Source organism: Struthio camelus, chromosome 2 (genome assembly GCF_040807025.1).
Source record: "Struthio camelus isolate bStrCam1 chromosome 2, bStrCam1.hap1, whole genome shotgun sequence".
Lineage (NCBI taxonomy): Eukaryota > Metazoa > Chordata > Aves > Struthioniformes > Struthionidae > Struthio > Struthio camelus.
This window is the reverse complement of record NC_090943.1, coordinates 97,788,322-97,811,859: the sequence shown is the minus strand read 5'-3', so window position 1 is coordinate 97,811,859 and position 23,538 is coordinate 97,788,322. Positions and strand designations below refer to the sequence as shown.

General features: G+C 37.3%; 1 protein-coding gene across 7 annotated transcripts in view; it reads right to left on the bottom strand.

The window, feature by feature from the left end:
* The window catches only part of KIF13A (kinesin family member 13A), a 119,537-nt gene that overhangs the window by 69,250 nt on the left and 26,749 nt on the right, over positions 1 to 23,538 (bottom strand). For 5 of the 7 annotated variants that reach the window (XM_068931712.1, XM_068931713.1, XM_068931718.1 and 2 more), the window contains exon 3: positions 7,706 to 7,718. The exons of 1 other annotated variant lie outside the window; for it this stretch is intronic. In XM_068931712.1, coding sequence (XP_068787813.1) covers positions 7,706 to 7,718 — 13 coding nt within the window. Of the gene's footprint in view, positions 1 to 7,705; positions 7,719 to 22,981; positions 23,085 to 23,538 lie in introns of those variants that run through there. One more of the 7 variants, XM_068931715.1, reaches the window with a different exon arrangement.

The window sequence follows — 23,538 nt, the reverse complement described above, 5'->3', positions numbered from 1 at the left end:
TCTGAGTTTGCCTGGTCTTCCAATAGCAGATCTCCTTAGCAAGATCAACAGTGCAGGTCTACCTAGAGTAAGAGTCACAGGCTGTACTAGCTCAAAGGCCAAATCCTCTATAAGACAAACCCTGAACTGAGGAAAACGATGATGGATCATTTTGGCTTTTGGGAGTGCAGAACTTCATGGATTCACTGCTATTGCAGAATTAGTACACACTCTTATCTACAAATATTTTGCAACTTCACTCTTTCTGAATTGTCAGTTACCACAAATATTTCAGAAGCATAAGACCAGGTAGCTCAATACTCCTGTCTCCTTCCCCCAATAAATGCAAAACACATCAAGTGCAAGGTCTGAAGGAAGACTAGCATGTAGACAATGCTTATTCCACACAAGTGAAATGAGTTCTGAAATTTCCTCAGGGAAGAGCGGGACAACAGCAATCTACCAGGGAGGTCCGAGTCACTTACTGCAGTACAGATAGAAAGAGACAACTCCATGAGTCAGGACATTCCCAGCTGTCACCGACTGAAAGACATAGCTTTGCCACTGAACTGCAAGCAAAACGCAGCAGTTGCTTCACTTTATCTTCAGACCTTCACATAAATACGATGCGTTTTTAATTGCTGTTGCACATTCGTCATCTTGCTTCAAACCTAAGCAAAAGGCATTCTCAATCACTAATAACAATGTTCTAATTTTTACAGCCCAGGAAATAGTGTTCCTGTGAGAACACCTTCTACTTCTCCTATCAGCATTTTCCTCACAGGACTTGGTAACGCTACCTAATCTGTCTATGATCAAACTGCAAGCAGATAAGATCCAAAAGAAAATCCAGTTGTAAGGGCTGGATTTAAGTTTGCATCCCAATCTCCCGGATGCCTAATCTTCCCACATTGAAACAAAATATTGTCTGCAGTGGATCAAACAACCCGGTTCAAAAACATTACCCAGCTACACATGCTCATGTGTAATGACAAAGAGTCCACACAGAAGTACTGCATGTCAATTTAATTTATTGTTCAATGCATTTTTCCCTCAGGTAAGACAGAAAATCATGACATGATTATTCAATAACTCATAAGAATTTAAACACTGATCTTTTAAAGAGACAGTACAAACTTAAATACGTGCTTGCAGTCAAACATTTATATCATAGGAAAATAACTATTTGGATTCTGAAAAGGTAAAAATAAAGTTTATTTTTAAAGTTCCAAAATGATTATGCAATAGGAAGAGGATAATTGCGCTGTCTTAAGATTTAAAAAATGTAAATACGGGATTTTAGAATGTGTTTCATATTGAACATAAAAAGCCACAACAAGGATTTGGTCTATTTATAATATCCTTTCTGGAAAATTTCCAAATCCTTCTACAGAAGAAAGTAACAAGATTACTTTCAAAAAACATCAGCTAGGTAAACAAGTGGAAACTGCTGGGACATGTACTACCTGCATAACATATACAGTAACAGCAGCAAAACTCCCTTTCCCATTAAAAAGGGCAGGCACAAATTAAAAAATTACTTCGATCAAAGATATCAAAAGAGCAACTTTGCAAAATCCCAGCAACAATACCATAAGAAAGTGCCCAACTGAAGCAATTTTCAGCACAACTCAGACCTTTTGAAGAACAGATTCCAAATGCAAAGATTGACAGAGTAAGAAATAAAGCATACAAAAGTAAGGAACTTGGTCCCAGTCAGTAAGGCTCTTCAGCGTGCACATTACCTTCAGCTGTTCTGTGGGAAATGCTTGTAGGACAGAGTACCAACTGACTAGTGACCATTTTAATCATCTTCTGTGTAGAAAGATGATGAACTAGTTCAGATTTTCCAGACCTGCAGCACAGGAAACCTCAGGACGGGCAGTCCTTAGAACAGCACACAAGTATACTCTCATCGCCACCGTGCAGAACCGATGCTATGACACAGATGAAGAAAAGCTTGTAATTCTTAGCTAACCAGAACTGAAGGTACTCCCTTCCTCCCCCCATCTTTACTGATTGCTTCTTCTTGAAAAAGAAAGCAGTAGATAGTAATTCTTCTTTTGATAGGAGTATGCAGAATAATCATTTTCCCCCCTCATTAAAATTTCCCCAAAGATATGATATGATATTCCCTCTCAATGTAAGTATCAAAGATACCAGAAGTTCCCTTAATGCTGTCTCAGACTCAAGGGCTAATACTTCAATTGGGAATTGCCTTGGAAATGTCTGGAGAATACTCAACAGCAAAGCCAAAATCTTCACCAACTTATCTCAAAGCTATTACTGAAACGTACTGGAAGAAAGAGGTGCAGATCTGTGACTCTCAAACAGAACTTTTTACACTTCAAGCACCCTCTGTGAATCCATTTCTAACTGCACTTTGAAAAATCTACTCTGTGTACATGTTTTAACATTACAAGAGGGGAAAAAGAAAAGACAAAATGGAGTTTTTGTTGGAACTGAAAATTTTTAATTATAACACTGCATCTCCACTAAAGTTTCCTTCATTTTCAGTTAGTCTTGTAAGTATTTCAGCTAAGTCTCTGTGACTATATGGACTAGTATTTTTACTTTACTATTACTCTGGTTTTGATTTCATGGCCACTGCATCAGGAAGCTTAGCATATTTTAAAAGGGGTAAATAAAACGGAAAAAATGAAAGACAGGTATACATCTACTTCAAGTTTGTGTATTGCTTGGCTTTCAACCACAAGCGCACAAGTTCACACAGGAGTTTGTCAGTTCTCACAACTGGCCTCAAAATTATTCTGGGATTTTAACGGAAATCACCAACAAACAAGCCTTAAATTATCCTATTTTTGCAAGATTCTGTAGTTGATACTTCATCTTCACATCTAAAAGGAACATCTACTCAAAAGAACACGCCAAGAACATGCCACACTAGGGTAATAATTTCCAGATCAGGAATTACGAGGGGAGTTAAGAGATTGAGAGGTACTTTTTCCAGATGTCTTATACTAGTTTTTGACATTGCACAGTATTTTCAGTCTAAATGGTGCTACAGTCGTAATAAAAAGCTCAGAAGCTGCATAGTATGCATCTAGAAATAGTCAAGTAACAGATAGAGCTACAAATAATAGTAACAGAAAATGCTCACCATGGCAGCTCTTTCACAGTTGTAAATTAGTGCCCATAGTAAAAATAAATACATAAACTTGAGTTATGCACTCACTGTATATTCATTATAAGCACTTCAGTTCACAAACATTACAGCACAAAAATATAAAAATGTGAGGTTATGAGAAAGAATTTGACCACTTCGGAATTCAGGATATTAAAAGTTACAATTCCTAAACAATCGTAATATAATATTCATGAGCGTAAGCAGTAGTTTGGAGGTAGGGGCGCACGGGCGAGGGTGTGTGCTAGTTAATGTGGAGGACTTATTTGTGCTTTACATAGCTGAAAGGCTGCTCACTTCTGCACATATAAGATTTTCTGAATACTCTCAGTATTCAGAACATGCAAGGTTAGATGGAGTTTCTTTAATATTCACTAAAATCAAGATGTCAAAGTGTCATCATTACCCATTCTGATATTTCTAGATAGATATACTAGACAGCTCCACCTCCTAGGCAGAAATGCTATTAGGAAAAATTATTAAAGCCACAGCAAATACAAACTTTTCCTTTTGTCTTGTCATTGTACGCCATACAAATCAATTTTTGCTTAAGAACTTTTAAACTGTTTCAAATAAGTAGGAATTATAACTATTGTCGAGAGACTGCTTTTGTGATAACACATTCAAGCAAAATTAAATACACTATCCAATGTACTTAAGTACTACTTAATAATACTTGACTTAATGTAGTCAAGTACGCTATCCAGTGCTTTATGATTCCAGCTCAGACTTGCTCAGTGTTTGAAGTTCCTCCCTCTTCTTGATACCCAAAGGAGTGATTGCCACCAGTAACACGCCAAATCATACTAGTCACCATCACATGCAAACCTATTCAAGTCATACATTCCCTCTAACCAGATGCAAAGCAAAGGCAAAGTGATTATGGTATTGGAGTAAGTTGTTTTTAAGATGCCACCTACAACATCAACAAAATTGATTAACAGACCCAAATATTCTCTCCAGCTATTCAGCTTCCTCTTACAAAATAGAAAGAGTCTCGCTCAAGTGTGCTAGGAGGCACAAGATTTACCTTCTCTCTCAATTTGCCCAGACCACCCAACTCCTGCACTTCACTTGACAATATTAGGCTGTAGTTTAAGGTAACAATTTTCCCCTCCCCTAGCCCTTGCAATAACTCTACAGTCAAATTACCTTTTCAGCATCTCTTAAATTGGATTGTTGTTAAGCACACCAGCCATTTCCTACTATGCAGTGAAACAACAGCCTCTCAGCAGGTGCTGCATAAAACCACCAGCGAAAGTTAATCAAGCTGAGTCCAACTGCTTAGCCAGGAAGTGTTAGGTCCTGGTACTACTGTATTTAGAGCCATCCTAGAGTGTACACATCACCCTAGGTAACAGGCATACACAGGTCATTTCTAGGTTATAAAGAGGATCAGATTGTTAATAACTGTTAAGAAATTAAGCAAAAGACTTACTCAGGTAAGCACAAAGTAAAGAAAAGGTTGAGGGCTTTGATTCATATTCCTCCAGCAAGCATCGACAGCAGTTTAAGACAACTGTTTGTTACTATTTTACTAACGAGAGGTTATGGCTTCCACAGCAAAACAATGGTGCAGGCTTGTGCATTCACCATATTGGTGAAAAATCTGTGAAGTTTTGCCTCAAGTCCACTTGCATCTGTGGCTTAAAATGAGACACTAGATTTTAAACTAGAAGAGACAGCGCAACTGACTGCTACAGAGCAATAATTTCTCATATAGAGTCAGAAAAGACAGCCAAGAAGCATTAATATTTTAAACAGCCAAAACAATATTCCACATAACTCATTTTTGTTAAAGCCCCTAATCAATGCCTTGAGGAGTTAATAATATTAAGGACTTACACATACCCACGTGAACTACTCAAAGGTAATGAGTACCATATCCAGTATGAAGTACTTGCCTGATTAAGCCCTATGACATAATTAGTTTAAAAAGGAGTCTAATTTCACATTCATAATTTGTTGTTTTGAAGCCTAATCCTCAATATAGACTAGGCAGAGTCTGGGGATTTCAGCATTTAGCAACGTCTTAACCCAGACTGAACATAATCCTTAACATAAACTGTGCGCGAAGCAATGCAATATTATAAAGGAATGGTTCACTTGTTTAATAGCTGTTTCCACCTGACCAATGAGTGGCCAATTAATCAAATTTTATTTTTACAGAAGAAAGTTGCATTGCAGAGGTGAAGATATCGTTAGCATGAATCGGAGCAAAGTCTGACACGTAGGCTTACAGGAGGTGAGACTTACAGAACTACCTGGCTGCTAAGAAGAAAAGGAAGGGAGAATTGAGGAAAGGAAGTTTTCATTCATCAGACAGCTTTTGCTACATCTCTATTACAACTGCTAAAGGAAGTAAGCGTGCATTAGGAAACAGCAAACAATCTACAATGGTAAGCCTGATGAAGATGGAAGCTCTTAAAGAAAGTGATGTAGAAAGTTTGTCACTGTTTGCCAGGTATCCACTGTATGAAAAGCACAAAGACTATGACAGACAAAAAGAGTTATGAACAGAAAATCTGAAGGTGGCCCAGGCCACAGCTCACAAATCTGAGCTCAGAACAGCTGTTTTACCTTTGCCATAAAATTAGAACAAAAGGCCAAGGTTAGTAATACACTGAATATCGACCGAAAAAATGACGCCTGTAGAAACAATAAAAAACCCTTAATATTCTTCTATAAATTTTCCTACCGCAGCTTCAGAGCCACCACTGAGCTGAACTGTGATCACAGTTCATATATGGCTGATGACCAAATTAAAGTAAAAATAAAGCAAAAAAAACTTCCAATGCTTCTGAAATTCCTTTTTTTTTTTTTTTTAAAGTCTTCATTTGAAGTAGATTACCTATGCACAGTACCTAACAGCTGCATAAATCAAGAAATATCGAAGTCTCAAATCATGTAGTGATACACTCACAGAGCATATTTCTACTGATGGTAAGAACTTTCTCCTGTCTCAAACTGATTAACATTTTACACAGTACCTTAAGTGTCTGCATTACAGCTGAAGGATATTAATGATCATCTAACTATACCTAGTAATTATGTGGCATACACGCACAAGTATGCAGCTGTTATTTTTGTGGAAGAAATGCAAGACCATAATTAAGCTTTTGAATAATATGAAGAATAACTTTATCTGCCTACAAGGAAACATGAATGGGATGGTACAGAAAGGCAAGGCTCTTGTAAAAATATTTCTGTGAAATTACAACCAAAAAAGGGGGGTGGGGGTGTTGGGTGGATTATTTTGTTGTTTGGGTGTGTGGGTTTTTTTTATTTTTGAACAATCATACTCCTTTGCATTAGATATATCAGCTGAGATTAACCAAAAAATTAACTGTTTTGAAAAAAAAAAAAAAAAAAAAAAAAGAGAAGCTAAGAACTTATTCAATCACTTTAACAGATTCAGTCATCTGGAAAAAGATATTAGTACAGCATAGTACTCTGAATTGATTTACCAGTGGTATTTATCTTCACCTGCTTAACTTCAAATTACATATTTTTTCAAATATGATTATTTCAATTTAAGTAAAAAAGTATTTTGTTCCATTCCTTTCTGCTTACTAGGAATAAGGCACATTACTTACTGAGAAGATTTTTTTCTTCTGACACTAACTGAAGCAAATTGAAATACTTTATCTTACGATTCAGACAGACGATTCACACACACGCCCACAGAAGTTTGAAATTGGGAGAGGTGTGTGCACATATGTGTGCATGTGTGTAGATATATACATATGCACACATACCCTTCCCAATTTCTGTTCCCAGAAGGCCTGCGATAAAATGCTCTGCTACACCTGCAGAAGCTACAATTCAAATAAAATAACGTAAAGTAAAAATTCATTCATGGCAAATCACAGCTCTGTGCTATAAAAAGTGACATCCAACACCAACAGAAAGGACTTGGCTACCATTAAATTGCTGAAGCAAAATACCAGTAGACTGTTCTGCATATGTTGACAGAAGTAGCTTACACAGTCGTTTTACCTCATCATTGCTACCAGCCTTGTACTGATTGTGCATTTTTCGGCATGGCTCCTTCTCTGTCCTAATAGATGTAAAATGCACATTTTCCTTCCTTTCCCCTGCATTGCACACAACACAGGGAATCTTCTCCAGGAGATTTCTGGTGCGCTTTAGCCACTTACACACGTGACTTATTAATTCTTGAAGGTCATCAATTACAAAGAACCACCGTTTGTTTTTTTACTAGATGTATGTTATCGTCTTTTTAAGATGATATTCCTTCTAAGCAGAATTAGACGCAACGTGTTTTATACACAATACTTGCTTGCTCTTTCAAAGATTTTTCTGAATGTATTAAAATCATGGCTTGTCCTGGTCTCAGCTTTAACGAGTCACATGCATTGAATCGCACGTCAGTTGGATTAAAATGTAGTCTTCTGGAATTATGAAGTCTTTAAGTTAGACATATGAGAAATAGATTTTCTTAATGTATGCTTCTTTATCAAAGCTGTATTTGTCACCCACTAATGGAACACTCCAGACATTTCTGCAGTGTTCAACATTTTTAAAGCATGTACAAGCAAAAGACGACAAAATACTTACCTTAGGTGGTTTTCTAGATGATGGAAAGATTTGGCAGTGATGATGATGAGAAGTACAAATACATCAGCCACATTAAGAGAAGGCAGCAAAGAAAAAGAAATAAAAACAAGGTCAGTGTACTTCATTACTAGACTTCTGAATCTTTTCTGTAATTTACACTGTATTTAAAAATTTAATCAAATTAGAATATATTTATATGATACACTGGAGATTTTCAGCAAATATCAGTAATTATTTCATTAGCAGTATAGCCACAATTTAAAGAGAAAGGAAAAAATGCAAGATTCCTTATAGCTATAATATGCAATGACATTGGGTTCCAGAAGGAAAACAAGCATCCATTTTCTTTACCACCCCACCTTTTGAGGCAAACTAAAACTGAGCCTGCAAACCTGGTAGACCAATGCGCCTGGGTGAAGCCTCACTGACTTCAGTAGTGCCACGCTTTCAAGACCAAGGGAAGTGTCAAACAACAATTGTTTTGTAGAGATTATGAAACTGTTAAGAAAACTAAACCCGCAGTTTTTCCCTAGCCACAGAAGGCATATGAAGCCACTCCAAAAATACTGTTACCCTTCACATGCTACTCCAACTAATACAGTCAGAAATAATAAAACAGAGGACAAAAAAAAAGTTCAAACCAAAGACACCAGTTCAGAGCGCTTCACCTTGTCCTTAAACACTTCTATGTTTATGCTGGCAGCCATATGGCTACATGGTATATCAGATTAGCTCTGGTTTCTTTTTGGTAGGATTGGTTTTCAGTCAGACTAGTGAGCCGATCTCTCTCCCTGGGCAGCCTTGTGCTTGCTAATGACAATGCAAGAGAGGAAGTGAAAACACACTGCAGAATTAGATCATAAAAACTACAGCCTTAGGCATATGTTTAAATTATGTACTCAAATAGGCCTTAAGTGATACAGAGAAAACAGTTATACTTGTTTTCCCCATCAGGAAAAGGTGTGCAAATGTGAATGAAGAGAAAAACAGCCACAAAAAAGGGCTATAGACAAAACCTTTCAAGCAGAGCACAGGGTAAGGTTTTAAAATTAAGGATATAGATGAAAGGTTTCTACCTATCTACCCAACAGAGGGCCGACACTCCACACAGTGTTCAGAGATACTTGGCTGCTACAGTTTCTGTGCAGGAGCACATGGTTTTCATCCACAAGATCACCTATACTAAATCAACAACAGTCAGAGGAAAACACACACTGTGAACAACTAGCATAGTACAGAGGCTCAGCAGAGAGAGCTAAAGAGAAGCAAAACCACAAGTACATCTTGGACACTCTTTTCAGCCCGTGCTCAGATGGTGCTTTAGATGCCACCTCTGTCTAAACCAGAATGGTATGTAGCTGGTCCATGGTACTGGCATAATGCAAAAATACTTCGCATCTAGGCAGAACCACGTATCACAGTCTTGCCCTTCCATTAAGTTTGGCTACATAGGCTCAGTTCACTGCTAGCTCATGTCCAGGTGGCTCAGAACTTGTGCAGAAGACATCCTTCCCTAGTAGGAAAATACTGTTTTCATCACTATGTGATGAAACTCCAACAATATCAGCTTACCTAGCCAATGTCTAGCCACCAACTCTAAACTTCCTAATCCTACCTGGAGGAAGAATTCCTATAGAAGGAAATTATCAAAGGTTCCTTGGAAAGTTTTTCACTTCTTTTTTTAGTGCATATACTTGTATCTTGGCAGCCAGAGGGGGGAGGCATAAAAATAACTCAAGAATTTATAAACTTTCCTAGCAAATTTCTAATAGACTGATGAATAAAGCTCTATAGGTTCACCAGAATCCCTAAATAGCTGAAAAAAGTAAATGCTAGTAGAACTGCTTCTGAGTACGTGAACATTTCTTAAGCTATTTCCCTAAGCAACGCAGGATATTGCGCTTGAAGATCTTTTCTCTCACTTTCCTCTGATGTCCATTTTAAGAAAAGCACCGCAACTGTGACTTTTTAAATTAGTGGTAGATAACATAGCTTCCCAACTGAAAGCAAGATGTTTATTGCTCTGGATTTCCTGGGTTTCAGAGCACAGCGAGCTGTCTCTTCCTCCTGCTCCAAGCTCTCCTACTACTAAGAACAAAACTAGAAACTGCCCGGGAACACCTGCTACTCCCACCAGCAGCAACATGAACAGGGGCCTCTGGAATAAGTTATCTATCTTGGCTTACAATATGTATTTTTTCTTCATAGTTATTTGGAGTTTCTGGCTAACCAACCCACTGTAACCATTATCCTGGCAATAATTCAGATGGAATCACTCCAAAATACTTTCTTCAGTCAAAGGACGCAGACTGACATAAAACTGTTTACAGTTTAACTGAAATCACATCTGGAACAGTCTAAAGATGTATTATAAAACCTGCATTAGTCTTAATCAATTTTCCCATATTAGGACTTTTTTTTTTTTAACCTTAAAAAAATAAAAATGCTTTATGGCTTCTCTTCTGCCCCAGAACTAATGTTCTTAAGTCCCATATATAATTGGATTTGACTCCGTTTTTACCAGTCACTGACCATACAAATCTTCAATGTCTCAAGTCTAGGAGGAAAAACAGCAGATTGGCAGATTGCAAGGCTACAGTAATTAGAATTTTTACTTCCTAGACTTATTCAATGATTAATAATTGTCCAGTTGCCCATGGTGACAATCACAATGTGTAGACTTACCTTTTGAATGACAATAAAATATCCTCTAAAATGAACAGTCACTTACACTTCAGGAAATACCACAAAGTTACCTAACCTTATAATGTCCAATAGTGGATTTTGGTTTAATCTGACAGCGGGCAATATATACATTGAAATAGAAGACTTATCTTTCTGGCATGCCTAGATCTGAAAACCCAAATAAATATCACTAAGAGTCTTAACAATATTTTCACAGATTAGAGGGGGGAAAAAAGCGTGAATTATGATGACTGCAAAGCCCACTGCACTCCTAAACCTCATCCTGCCTTTGTCTTTAAGCCATCATGACTTCAGCAAAATATCACTAGAATGATTTTTACAATATTCTGAAAAGTATGTCTACTGAGGCATTATTTTTCGTAACAGTATTAAGACTCTCCTGTTCTTCTTGGCTAACATATGTTAAGTTCTCAGAATGCAGAGCTGTTTTCTCAAATTTTATTTCAGGCAGAGAAAGCCAATTTGTAAAAAGCTTTATGCTAGTGTAAAATATTTTTCCTGCTGTTTCTTGATAAAAACCTCATGATGCTCCTCACTTTCGCTAAGAACAGTAATTCACAAAACGTACATCAATTCTGCTATAATGTCATACGATAGTACCTGGATGAGCAGGAGCCTTGACTACACCCCCATTTTCTCTTTAGCAGCTACCTACTGCTTGTGACAGCACATGAGATGAGTGCATTTTCCTAGTAATTTAACAGCAGCAAAGATTTCCTTTTTAAAAACAAAAGGGAACTATCTATGTTATTGCACAGTAGTTTGTCTGCCATGTAAAAGTTGATACAAGGTGGTATTACATACTCTGACTAAAGAATCTGTTCTGTGTAATAGGAAGCAATAAAAAACACACTTGCTCTGTGAGCATTCAAAAGAACGATACTGTCATCTTAAAGGCCTAATCATATTCACCACTATACTAATGAGAAAACATTTTGTCTCATAGTGAGCATTGTGTCAGTATTCCCAAATGCCACTTTTACAGGGAAAACAACTGTTTTATACACCAAAAAAAATGGAGAGAATTGGGTAATGTTTTTCTCCTCCTATATAATTGGATTTCAACTCCTCTCCACCTCAGTCTCGTCTTCAGTAGGAGTGAGATGCCTTTGAAAATGAGAGAGTATGTGTAAAACCAAGTACTCCAAATTGGAGGAGACAGTGGAGCAAGGCACCTTTGAAAAACAGGACTTGGGATTCTTCAGAATTACACCCACAGAGCTCAATTCATCTCCACTTCAACTCTGCTAAAAAGCCAAGTATGTCACAATTGTACTATAATTATTTTACATTTTAGAAAGTATTCTTCTTTCTATTTAGAACATATTCTTTTCCTTTCTCAGAATTAGTTAATGACTAAGCAATCATAACCAGCTACACTAAGTAGTCACATATAGTATATAGAGTAGATGATGAATGAAACAAATGGTTACGCTTGCTCTCCTAAGCTGACTCCACCAAAAATCATCATCTAAGATGATGAGTCTGAAATACCTTTTTGCTCTCGTCACATGTGCATCCACAGCAAACTCATGGTACTCAGTTTTCCCAAATATATAATCAAGTAGAGAGTGTTTACATGTAGTGGCTACTCATTGATGTATTTTTCAGGATCCCTCATCAAAACAATCATTACAGGCAATTGACACTATACTAGAAAAAAAAAAAAAGGAGAAAAGCCTTTTGTATTTTAATATGAGTTGGGGAAGAAAAAAAAAAAAAAACCCTTCCTTCTTTCCTTCCTAGGCATAAAGATCAGCAAGTTGAAAAGATCATCCTGACAGATAAATAGAATGATTTAATATTTTTTTTTTGTAGCATGCATTGCATTTTCTCCCCTAATACATGACTTAACTTTAAGCTGTCCATGACAGTATTTGATAGTTACAGTTTCTAAAACTTGGGTTTCTGTATTCCTCAGATGCAGTTTATTCCATTAAGAGTTTGGCAGTACTAGAAAGGGAATGGCTTCTTTCTATGAGTCTGCAGCCTGACTGTTCCCAATTATGTCAAGTTAGAACAAGTTATCAAACTGGTTATGCCTTTATGTGTATGGGAAGATGTAGCTTTGCACTCCTCCCCTCTAATTTAGGTGTGATTTCTTTTCTCATAATCTCTCCAGTATCTCTGAAATCTACAGACTAGCTATTTAAACAAATAATGGCTTGGGGGTTTTGTTTTGTTTTTTTAATCAGGCTGCCTTATAGCTCAAGCTGAGAATATTCTATCAGCTATGCATGCTTGCATCACTCAAAGGTACGGTGCAGGGCAACAAACCAGTGACAGGACCATCTGAACACCCCTCGCTTTACTCCATGAAAATAACTGCATTGCTTATCCAGGTAAACACAGGCTTTCTGAGTGGCTGCAGCAGAGAGCGGCATTCAGCACTCCTAACTACAAACAATATAAATTATGTAGAGAACAAAGGGATGAAGATGCTCCTATCCTTCATAAGGAGATCACACCAGCTCTAAGACCCTTCACTGTTTCTTGGTTTATCACTACAGGCTGCTACTTGCAGGCCTGACACCATCTTTAAATGCACGCCTATATGTTGTTAACAATCACTATATTTCTTAACAAAAGCATACATCTGCAAAAGGACCACAGTCTGCCACAGTAACAGATTCAGCTGATCATGTATTACCAACTACTAGCAGCACACAATTTTCTCCAAAAAGAATAAGGACATTTGTTTGCTAATCTTCCCTTCCGTTCCCTCAATGAAGATGATGCAGGAAAACGGTAACTGCAATGCCTTGAAAGGGAACAGTGTCCCACCTTTGTGCTTGGCTGGGGTGCCTCTAGGAGAGCTGACTAATGATGAGGTCAGCATCATAATTTGACACTAGCATTCCTAGAACAATTAAATTATTTTACATACTCTGTGAGCACACATACATATATAAAGTTACTTTATATACCTACATAAGATGGGACAGCACATGCCTTGTGTCAGTATAATTCTCCCACCAACAAGTCTGTCCTATAGACAAAATAATCCTTTGAAGAATAGCACAAGACAAACATTTTAACAAGTAAAGCAATTTGATGAACTGCCTGCATAATATAGTATCAGCTGAACATAATGAGAAACAGCAAAAAGATGTATACTATAAATATACGTTGCTCTCTCATGCTTTATGTAAACACTGTATCTAGAAGCTATCTAGAAGCTGTGCTACTCACTGCAAACCCATCACATGCCAAGAGATAAAGTCAAACACTAAAATCAGACTGACAAACATTGCAAAGTAAGTTAATCACCACAAGCGTTACAATAGCAGTGACTTCCATCGGAAAAGGAGAAACTCTCAGAAAATTACTTTTCAGTCACTTGTTTTAGCTACTGACAGCTGACTCTTAACTACCTCTTAAGTCTCCAGTGTCAATGGAAAACGTTGCATTTCTGCACCACAATTCCTTATAAATTCCTTCTCAAATGCTTTCTATGATAACCATCAAAACATGAGACTCTAGTGAAAGATAGCCCTTCTGTATGCAGCACTCACAGCTACTTGAAAAATAACTGCTGTTTATCACTATACACAGTATTTATCACAAGACAGACCACCTTCAAAGGCAAGTGAAGAAAATTTGCTAAGCAATAGTAACACGCCATAGATTAAATCCCACTTTTTTAGTAATAGCCCTTTTAAAACTCAAGCATTATAATATGCTATGAAGACATAAAGAGCAACTAGCAGCATGGCTGATGAAGACCAAGACAAGACCTCTACTTCCTGAAAAGTACTATGTACTGCGAAGAACTAGACTGTAGGCACTAACTGAGTAACTGGAACTGAACTGTGGCTGCAACACTTAATTTTCCTGAGCAAATGAAAAAAATCACTACCTTTGTTGGGAGGTAAGCATATACATCCTTAGTCAAATAGGACAAGGACATAATTGAGAAGTTTCTGAAGATATGCAGTCATGACTGTTTGTTCAGATCAGATAACAGACAAGAACCCCAGTTTGACTATTACATTCCATTACCATACCAGAGAAAAATCATCATTCAAATTTCATTAATTTATGTTACTAATGGAATTTGAAGAGAGTCCTTAACTGGGAATGACACTACAGACACATAGCTGTGCAACCATGTTAGCAAACTTAAATGTAACCGTAGTATGAAAAATAATTTTAAAAAGGGTCTTTGAGACTTGCAGCAAAATTCACAAATTACTATTTTCATTTTATACTAGCATGCTTTTTATGTGTGAATATTAAAAGAACTGATCAGAAAAAACACACTGTTCAATTACTATATGATATTTAAAATTTCCAGTTTTGATGATGGTAAACATTAGCATAACAATTTCCATCACTTCACTAGAAAGAATTTTATGGAAGAAGCAGGCTGTAACACCAGCTGTTTTTGGCTATTTTGACATAATATTTTTTGGTTTAACAGATAGCGTGAACAACTGCTACCGTTTGTCAGAAAGCCGACACTACACAGAGAAAGAATAAGAGGATTCATGGGATAAAAAGGTTTAATGTGGAAGAATACACCAAGAATGTAAACTCGAACCAACTCTACATAAATAGACAAACTGAATAAGGTCTTCTAGGGTTGTTGTAGTACCAACAGCTAACTTAATCCATGGATGTATTATAAAAGAAATAAAAGCAACAAGGAGATTTTATTCTTGTTTAGTACATGCACCAGTATATACTTTTATTTAATGTTCTCTTTAAAGCTTGGGTAGTATTTTTTCTAGCAACAAAGAATGTGATGAAATGAATCATAAAAGTTATCCAAAGGCTAGAAAAAGTCTTTGCAGTATGTGCTCCAAGTTAACAAAATAATCAGTTAACAAAAATAGAACAATTATCATGACAGCTAGTAATCTTCACAAGAGAAGAACAACAACACTATTCTTTAACTCAGCAAAGAAAGGCACAGCCTGAACTCGTCTCTAGAATATGAAAATAGATAATTTCCAGTCGAGAAAGAGTGGTAGTGGGAACGTAACCTATAGATTTTCCATCTCCTGAAGCCTTCAGACAGAGTTTAGATGCCTTTATGGTAAACATCAGATAGCCGAAAGTTACTGGGCTCAGTATGTTGTTGCAGAATGCAACCTAATATTTTATAGAACAGAAAAGGTCACACCAAAAAATTTCAAAGGTTCCCTGGTAAACTGTGAATTTGGTAAAGTTTGTATAAATGTTATGTTACTTTGAGCCACAAATAAGTTTAGTTCTAAGTAGGGGGTCACAGTCACTACTAGGGAAGTGATGGTTCTTTACAGCTCCAGTGCAAATGAAACGTTTGAAGACGACAAACTCGGAAATAAAAAACAGTAAGGACGAGAAGGCAAAAAACACATTTGTATATGCAGGTCAAAAGGATCACACAAAGGTTAAACATGGACAAAAAAAGTGATTTACTGCTGACTTTACCTAGAGACACTGCCTATAAAGTTAAGGGAGCAGAGATACGGTTTTGATGCGCCCTACTCTGGAGGGCAAGTCCACAGCTAAGTGCTCACAACTGAAGGGAGCCACTCAAACTCAACAGGGGCATAACAATTTATATTTGCTTTGCTCCAAAGGACTTCATTCTGAAAATGCACAGAAACCAGGTGGCTTCTGTCCCACAAGACTTGCAATTAATTTGAGAACAACAACGCCAACGTGTAATGTAACTTAAAAGTAACATTCCAGATAAAATATGACAAGCAATTTCCATAACTAATATAAGAAATGCTGATCTCTAAAGAGTTAACATGGACACGTGAATTGTATTATGATTACAAGCCTATATTAGAACAAAGTTTTAGTAAGTATTACAAGATAGCATACCGGAAACAGAAGTCATCCCAGATTTTTTAGACATTGAAGGTTTTCTGGAAAATCTAGAAATAGTCACAATATTATGGTTCACAAGTCATTAAAGCAATCAAAGAACTACCTTGGAAAAAAAGTTTTAAAATTTTCAGTATTTACTGAAAGGACAAAAAGAATGAGTTATGGCCATTCCTATAGCTGAAAGAGGAAATCAAGTCTGTCTACATATTAACTAAACTGGTTAAATAAAGCAATAAAACAATTTAATTGCTTAAATAAAGTAGTAATACAGTCAGGATTTCCAGATCATTCCATTTATGACTGTCACAGGTAACCGTGCCATAAAAATGTCTCAGTCAGTTGTGTTTTTCTGCTGCATGGAAGGTTATTCACTCTACCACTCTCCAGAAGCTTTTACTGATTTCTGAACATAAAGAAATTTAATCTATTTGTTCTTATGTCAACGCTGTCCTGTGATTCCACAGTTCAATTTTTTCCCTACTAACTCAGCTTTCTATATATGCTCTCATGTGTTATGCTTCCTTCTTATCTCTTTAAGTCCCCTCTTAAGTAGGTTCTTTACACATCAGATACCTACATTCTCAGAAGCAAAGATATTTCTACATATAAAGCATAACACCCCTCTTGGCCTTCATTATATTTCTATGGTGCTTTTGAGGCATCATTATCTAGGTCTTCCACGGATTGCAAAGTGAAGAATTATGACAAACTAGTTTGCATTAGATATCAGAAAGTAAGAGGAAGGCATGAATAACAGAAATCACTTAATTTTTAAAAGCCACAAACAACTAGCTAACAAGTTCCTCCCGACAATGTCTGAAAAACAGAAAGGAAAAGTTTGAAAGTAGAGATGACATCTTTAATTAGGCCACAGGTGAAATAGTTATATCTCTGCAGTGGGAGGTGGCAGAGGAAAAACAAGTAAGGTTTCGTTTCGTGTATGAGACTGAACCGGTAAGCTTCAGACTAACACTCATTGCCCTAAGAATATAGTTCTTCATTATAATTGTTCAAGAGGCAAAGCTCTGTAAGAAGTTTCCCCTTTTCTCCAGCTTCTTGTTCCTAGCTTTTGTGGCACGATTTGTCACATGCAGCTGTGCCTCTGCCAAATACAGAGGGGAGAGGGGTTTGCTTTGCCTTTTTTTTTTTTTTTAATAAAGGACCTTTACTGATTTTTTTACAGCACCACAAAACAGCTGTATCAATGCAGCAAATGTGCACAGTTAACTGCAACATCCGTCTGGGATCATGAAGCCAAGACGACAGACAGGGAAAGCTGCATATCACAGCTAAGCCACTCTGGCCTATCATTGTCACCAAAAGGGGGAGATCCTGCCTTTGACAGTCACCAGGTCATTTATCAAGCCAACTCTCTCACAGAACAGAAAATTTATCAGCAATCCAGCGTAGTTTCAGAACACAAGAATGACACACTCGCACTTCCCTAGTGCTCTCACCCGAGATCAGGAGGGGGAAATTTCAGGAAGAACTGGACTTGTGTCTTTGTGCTCAACGGTCTTTGCTTCAATTTTTTTTTCTCATGAATTTGCCTAACCATTTTTTAATTATATACACTTTTAACAATCACAAAACATCCCGAGACAAAGTCCACGGTTTAATTATGTCCATGCCCTTTTATTTCTTCAGAACCTGTCTCCTGATAATTTAAGCCAAAGTCCCACATTTAAGCCGAAGTCCACAGTCCCTGTAACATAACAGACTGTAAATCATTCTTCCTGTTGTTCATGAACGTACAAATCTAACCATATCTTTTTCCTCTCCCCAGTTGTCTTTCTAGACTGAAACGTTTGCATCTATTTATCCATTTGTCATGAAAGAGTCGTTTGCAACTTCATCACCCTTGCTGCTATCCTCTACTTTTTTCTAGTTCTGCCATGCCATTTTGAGACAGAAAGGCCAGAACAAAACACAATATTCAAGATCAGTTTGCAACTACACAGAGACAGGAAGCCTCCTCTCCTGTTCCCTACTCTTTCCCTACCTGCTTCCTGAGCAAGTAACAGCATTGCCATTCCTTGTTGACCCATTGCTGAGCGCCGAGTCGATGCTTTCATTGAACAATCATAAATCCAGGATCATTTTCCTGAGAAGTATCAGGTAGCTCAGAAAGTATCATTGAGTACCTAAGGTCAGAATAGCTTTGCATGTAAGATTGAGTTTCACCTGCCCTTTTATCACACAGCCAAAGCCCGTTGTGAGGTCCTTCCACAACTCTTTGTGGCTGGCTTGTCCTAACAACATCAGCTACAGCAGCGTAGTGTTGTTGTATATATTGTCATACCAGTATTCAGCCTTTTTCCAGTTACAGTTAATTTATAAAATGAGAAATACCAGATTCAGCTGAGATCTCTTTGGGACTCCTCCCATGCGCAGAGGTGGTGGAGAGGGTTTTTATGGAGCATATGGCTCATCTCCAATCAGTATTATTTTTAACAGCCAAGATGAATCAAAAGTCAATTTTGATTCTTACCCTCCAAAAGACCCAGAGTATAAATATGGATGTACTGTTTAAGCTGCTTGCTTAAAATAATTCACTGGAACACCACCAATACTTTTGTGAGGTACTATTTTTTAAAATAAATTAATTTTGTGGATAAATTAATTGCAGAACCCCTTGATCAGCTTCTCCAGTTATCTGAAATGATTAAGCCATTGCTAACACACCATTAACCACTGCTTCATAAGAAAGAGTTACAGATTTTAAAAAAATCTACCAACTTGAAAAAGGATGATACAAAACTCCAAGACCAAAATGACAGTATTAAGATGTGAACAGCACATATATCCTTCTATCTTAGGTATCCTTCTATCTTCAGGTCTGTAAAATTACATCTTCGGGACATGAAGAAATATTCAGTATTTTTATATGCTGTAAAGAGACTCATGACATCACCCAATTCAAAAGCTGCATCCAAGAAATAAGGAAAAAAGCAAGGCCAGAGACAGTATTTCTGCCTCATCAGCTAAAGAGCTGAAAATATTTGCTTTATTCTCAGCTCTCTTCTCAATAGGTTGCAATGGAAAATTTTACAGGCGGCTCAGCATTTCTAGCTCTCACATAAATACTGAGGATCCAAGCTACCACATGAAAGCTCCTCTCAAATACACACATAGTTTTCCATCTTCATTACAATACCATAAACTGAGTGAGTACACTGTGGGACATGCATGTTTGTGGCATGTAACAGTAATCAAGTAGAAACAGAACTGCATGTTCTCTGTACGTCATATTAAATATAATTGTACCTACTCCTCTGCAACAACTTCAGCTAATTAGTCAACAGGAAAGCAAAATAGCAATTATTTCATATTTAATGAAAATCCAAACCTCCTCCTTTTAGGTGATGAAACCTGCCCCTAATAGTTACAGCTGAAGCTCAAAAGCTCAATATAACATTTCCTTTAGTTAAGGTAAACTTGACATATGGAAGTTACGTGAAAATTTAATGTCATGCAAAGCCCAAAAAAAGCTAATAGCATATGATAATGATACATAAAAATAGTAAAACTTAAATAGAAACACTAGTTTTCACAAATTGTACTTAGACTAATTGGTATCAAGATATTTAGAGTAAGCACCTCAGGTACTATGCGAACAGTAACTCTTGACTTTTGAGCAGTTACAAATTAAGCTCATTTTTGTACAGAGCACTGCAGGAAGCATCACGAGTTTTATAAATCCTCTCTCATTCAGATACTTCTCTGGAAGATATTACTGCATACATCAATCAAATGCAACTCCAGTTTGTCAAACTGGACAGGAGGGGGGAAAAAAAAAAGTACCATTCCTCCTTTAGGGCGAGCACAATCCTCCTTTACATGCTGAAATCTCATCAAATTCTGACAGTTTAGTGGCTATCTCCCCCCCACACCCTCTTTTAAAATGAGCTCACTCATCATTTCAAGCATAGCAAATACATTCTTCAGCTGTTTTTTCTGGGAGGGAAGCAGGGAGGTGATGGAGAAGAATAGGAGAGGAAGTGGAAGACTTCCCCCCCCCCCTTAGAAGAAAATGACAGGCGTGGTTACCTATTTATAATTGCAGATTTTTGACAGGCAGCATGCAGATATCTATCCCTTCAAGATTTTACATCACAGGCTCTAATTGGAGCAGTGTGGTGCACGGGTGAACAAAGGCCTGTATCCTTTCAGCTGAAAGTAGAAAGGGCCACAGCTACATCAGCAACCCCTCAGCTGAAATCGTGCTACAGGACTCCTCAGTGGCAGGACTGTACATAAACATTCTCCATATGCACAGTTACCACTTTTACTATTATGCACGTGGGCAACTGCAGAAGATTAATAACTAATACTTTCTTTTTGTTAACAGATGAGATTTGCAAAGACCAACCAGAAAATAGTCTCTTCAAAGTCTGTATCGACAGTCTTCATCCCCAGCCTAAATTAAGCTGGTGAAATAATACTAGAGCAGAAAATTGAAGGTTAGTAAACATCCAGGACACAAAATTCAGGCATGAAGACTTTACAAGACAAACAGGGAACTCTTGCTTTAGTTAACCAAAGTCCAACATCCTAAAGTAGAAAGTAAGCAATATAAATCATTTCAGAAAGGGGGGAGAAAATGACAGGATAAGTAGGAGAGAGATAGAAAAGGAGTCAGTTAAGCTGTCCGATACCACAAAAAGAATTTGGTTTTCACCTTGTAGCCTTGACATTTTTTACTACATCTTCACATAATCAAGCTGGCAGGAGAAGAGTACCATTTATTTTCTGCTCCTCCTTTCCTGCTTTCCTCAAAGGAACTTTTTTTTTTTTTTTTTAATTGCTGTGCTGAAGAGTTGAAGGTAAACTAAGCTAATAAAACTAAACTTAAATTTCATTTTTATGGCTATGTCCTGTTCATTTTTCAATGGGTACTTCTTAGACTCTGCTTTAACTTCCATTTGTTTTAATATTTGTTGTAGCAATATGATAATGGAACATCATACAAACAATTCGTTACAATCACCTAATTCTCTCAAAAACGTGAAGACAACCTTTACTACATTTGCAGAAGAAACACGTCCTCAGTTTGCATGTCAAGCTTCATATTAGGCACTAGGTACACTGCTTGGAAATAGAACTGTATAATGGAATTGCTGAGAGACTCTTCGCCATGGCATCACTGGCACTATAAATAACTAAGGTTACAAACAATACCATCATGTGAGCGTTCCAGGCCAGCCTATAAATAGCAATTCAGAAAGAACCAGCTGCTGGCACCACGACACTACCTCACTACACCACGTATTTGCTAAAGGTACCAATTTATATATGTTCACTAAGAGCACATAAGAAAAAAGTCGGGCTGTCTGAATTTTGTAATTAAATAGCTATTTACATAACCCCTCATTTTTTAAGCTGTTGATAATTCACAAAACTGCCATGATGATTTCAGATTCAACATAACTGAACACTCTGCACATGAGCAAAGTGTTAGCATTTGCAGGAATATATATATTCGCAATACTTTCCTTGATAATGAAGCCCTACTCCACAACTTCTTCAGAAAGAGCGTACTGATATGACTAAGTGGCTGTCTTTGTATTGTGATAAGAATTTTGATTTAAAAATTAACTTAGGATTTCAGCAACAAAAGCAATGGGATAAACATGATGTTATGCAAGGATACTCTAGGGATAAGATGCTCATCTACACCTACCTATACAGATTTTAAAAACACGTTTTCACAGAAAAAAAAGATTGCTTTGAAAAAAGAACATATACTATTTTGATATTGTTAGTTATTTTTCCAGAAATAACAACTTAACAACAGAGTTTCATATTAACGGTAACATCACGTACTTATACAATGAAGGGAGTGGACACATTCCTTGGTAACAGATCAGTTGTACACAAGGCCTCAGAAACAATCAGAACTTCCTGAGAGATAACGGAAAAGATAATTCATGCTTTACTCGGGATGGGCTTATTCATTTTACTTTGCCATAAAAGGGAGACAATAGACACTGTCAGGGAAGAAAATGACAACAAATCACTTGTAAATACTTACGAGTCCAAAGTTTATCAATGGCTGTAAAGGTCAGATTTTTAACAATTAATATAGATACAGCCAAAGAAAAAACAACTACTACTGTATCTCTGCAGCATGCCTCACCCTGCTCACTTTCTCTACTCCAGCCACTTCTGCTCCGCTATCCCACAAATCAAATAGTTTATTCACTCCTTAACAGCACCACAACAAACTGGCAATCATAAAAATAAGGGGAAAAAGGATGGATTAAACATGTGTCCTAAACTCATTTGCTTTATTTGTGATGGAGCCTATCAAGCTGCTCCTGGGAATAACATGACTGAACTCAGTTCTCCTTATATATCTGTCCCTCAGCCTTGTTACTGATCTTTAAAATCTTCCTGGAAAAGCATTTGTCAAGCTTTTTCAAACTTTTACAAGCCTATTACTGATTTCATCTCTGCACAGAAGGAGGAGCAGCAAGGAGACTCCAGCTGATGACACAGATGAATTCTCATCCTCCAGTGCCCTCAGCAAGCCGTAGGCAACCCTCTTCATTGCAACACCCAGCATACGGACAAGCTACCACAACTCAGAACTAGTCTTGGAGAGATTTTCAGCAAAGCGGCAACATGCCATCAGCAGCACAAAGCACCAGTACAGAAACCAGTAACTCGCACCCCTGGCTTAAAACAAGTGAGATGGTCCGGGTTAAAAAGGTGAATATCCAGCCAGCAACGTACACACACCATCTTGCCATGGAGTGGTAGGACCCCCACAGAAACTGATTTTGCCATATTTTCCTCCCTCTTTCATCTCCAAGCAAGCATCACTGATCTGACTTCCAACCAGACAGATTTTTGGAACGTGGCCTGTAAAGATAGAGAGATTTGCTATTAGTAAACCAGAGACTGGGTAACTTTCAGCAAGCAGCTTCTAAAGAGTTATAGGAAAGAAAACAGGGGGACAATGCTAGGACACCATAACTCTGTATTTAACTTTTTAGTCATAAATAAGTTACCATACAGTGTTAAAGATTTAAACTTTTACCACACAAGCTCACTATTAAGTGTGAACAAAGAAAAACAAGTAAGTAACCATACAAGACACAGAAAACCCTTTAGATCAGTAATAATGTCTAGCTACTGCCAAATAGTTTTCCAGCATCCTGGCCTATTTTTATAACCTTCCATTTAACTGCAGTTATGAATCTGCTTCAGAGACTCAAATATTATGTAGACATTACAGATAAATGGAAAGTAATTCCTGGCGTAACTGGAAATTAAAGTATTATCTGTGTTTGAAA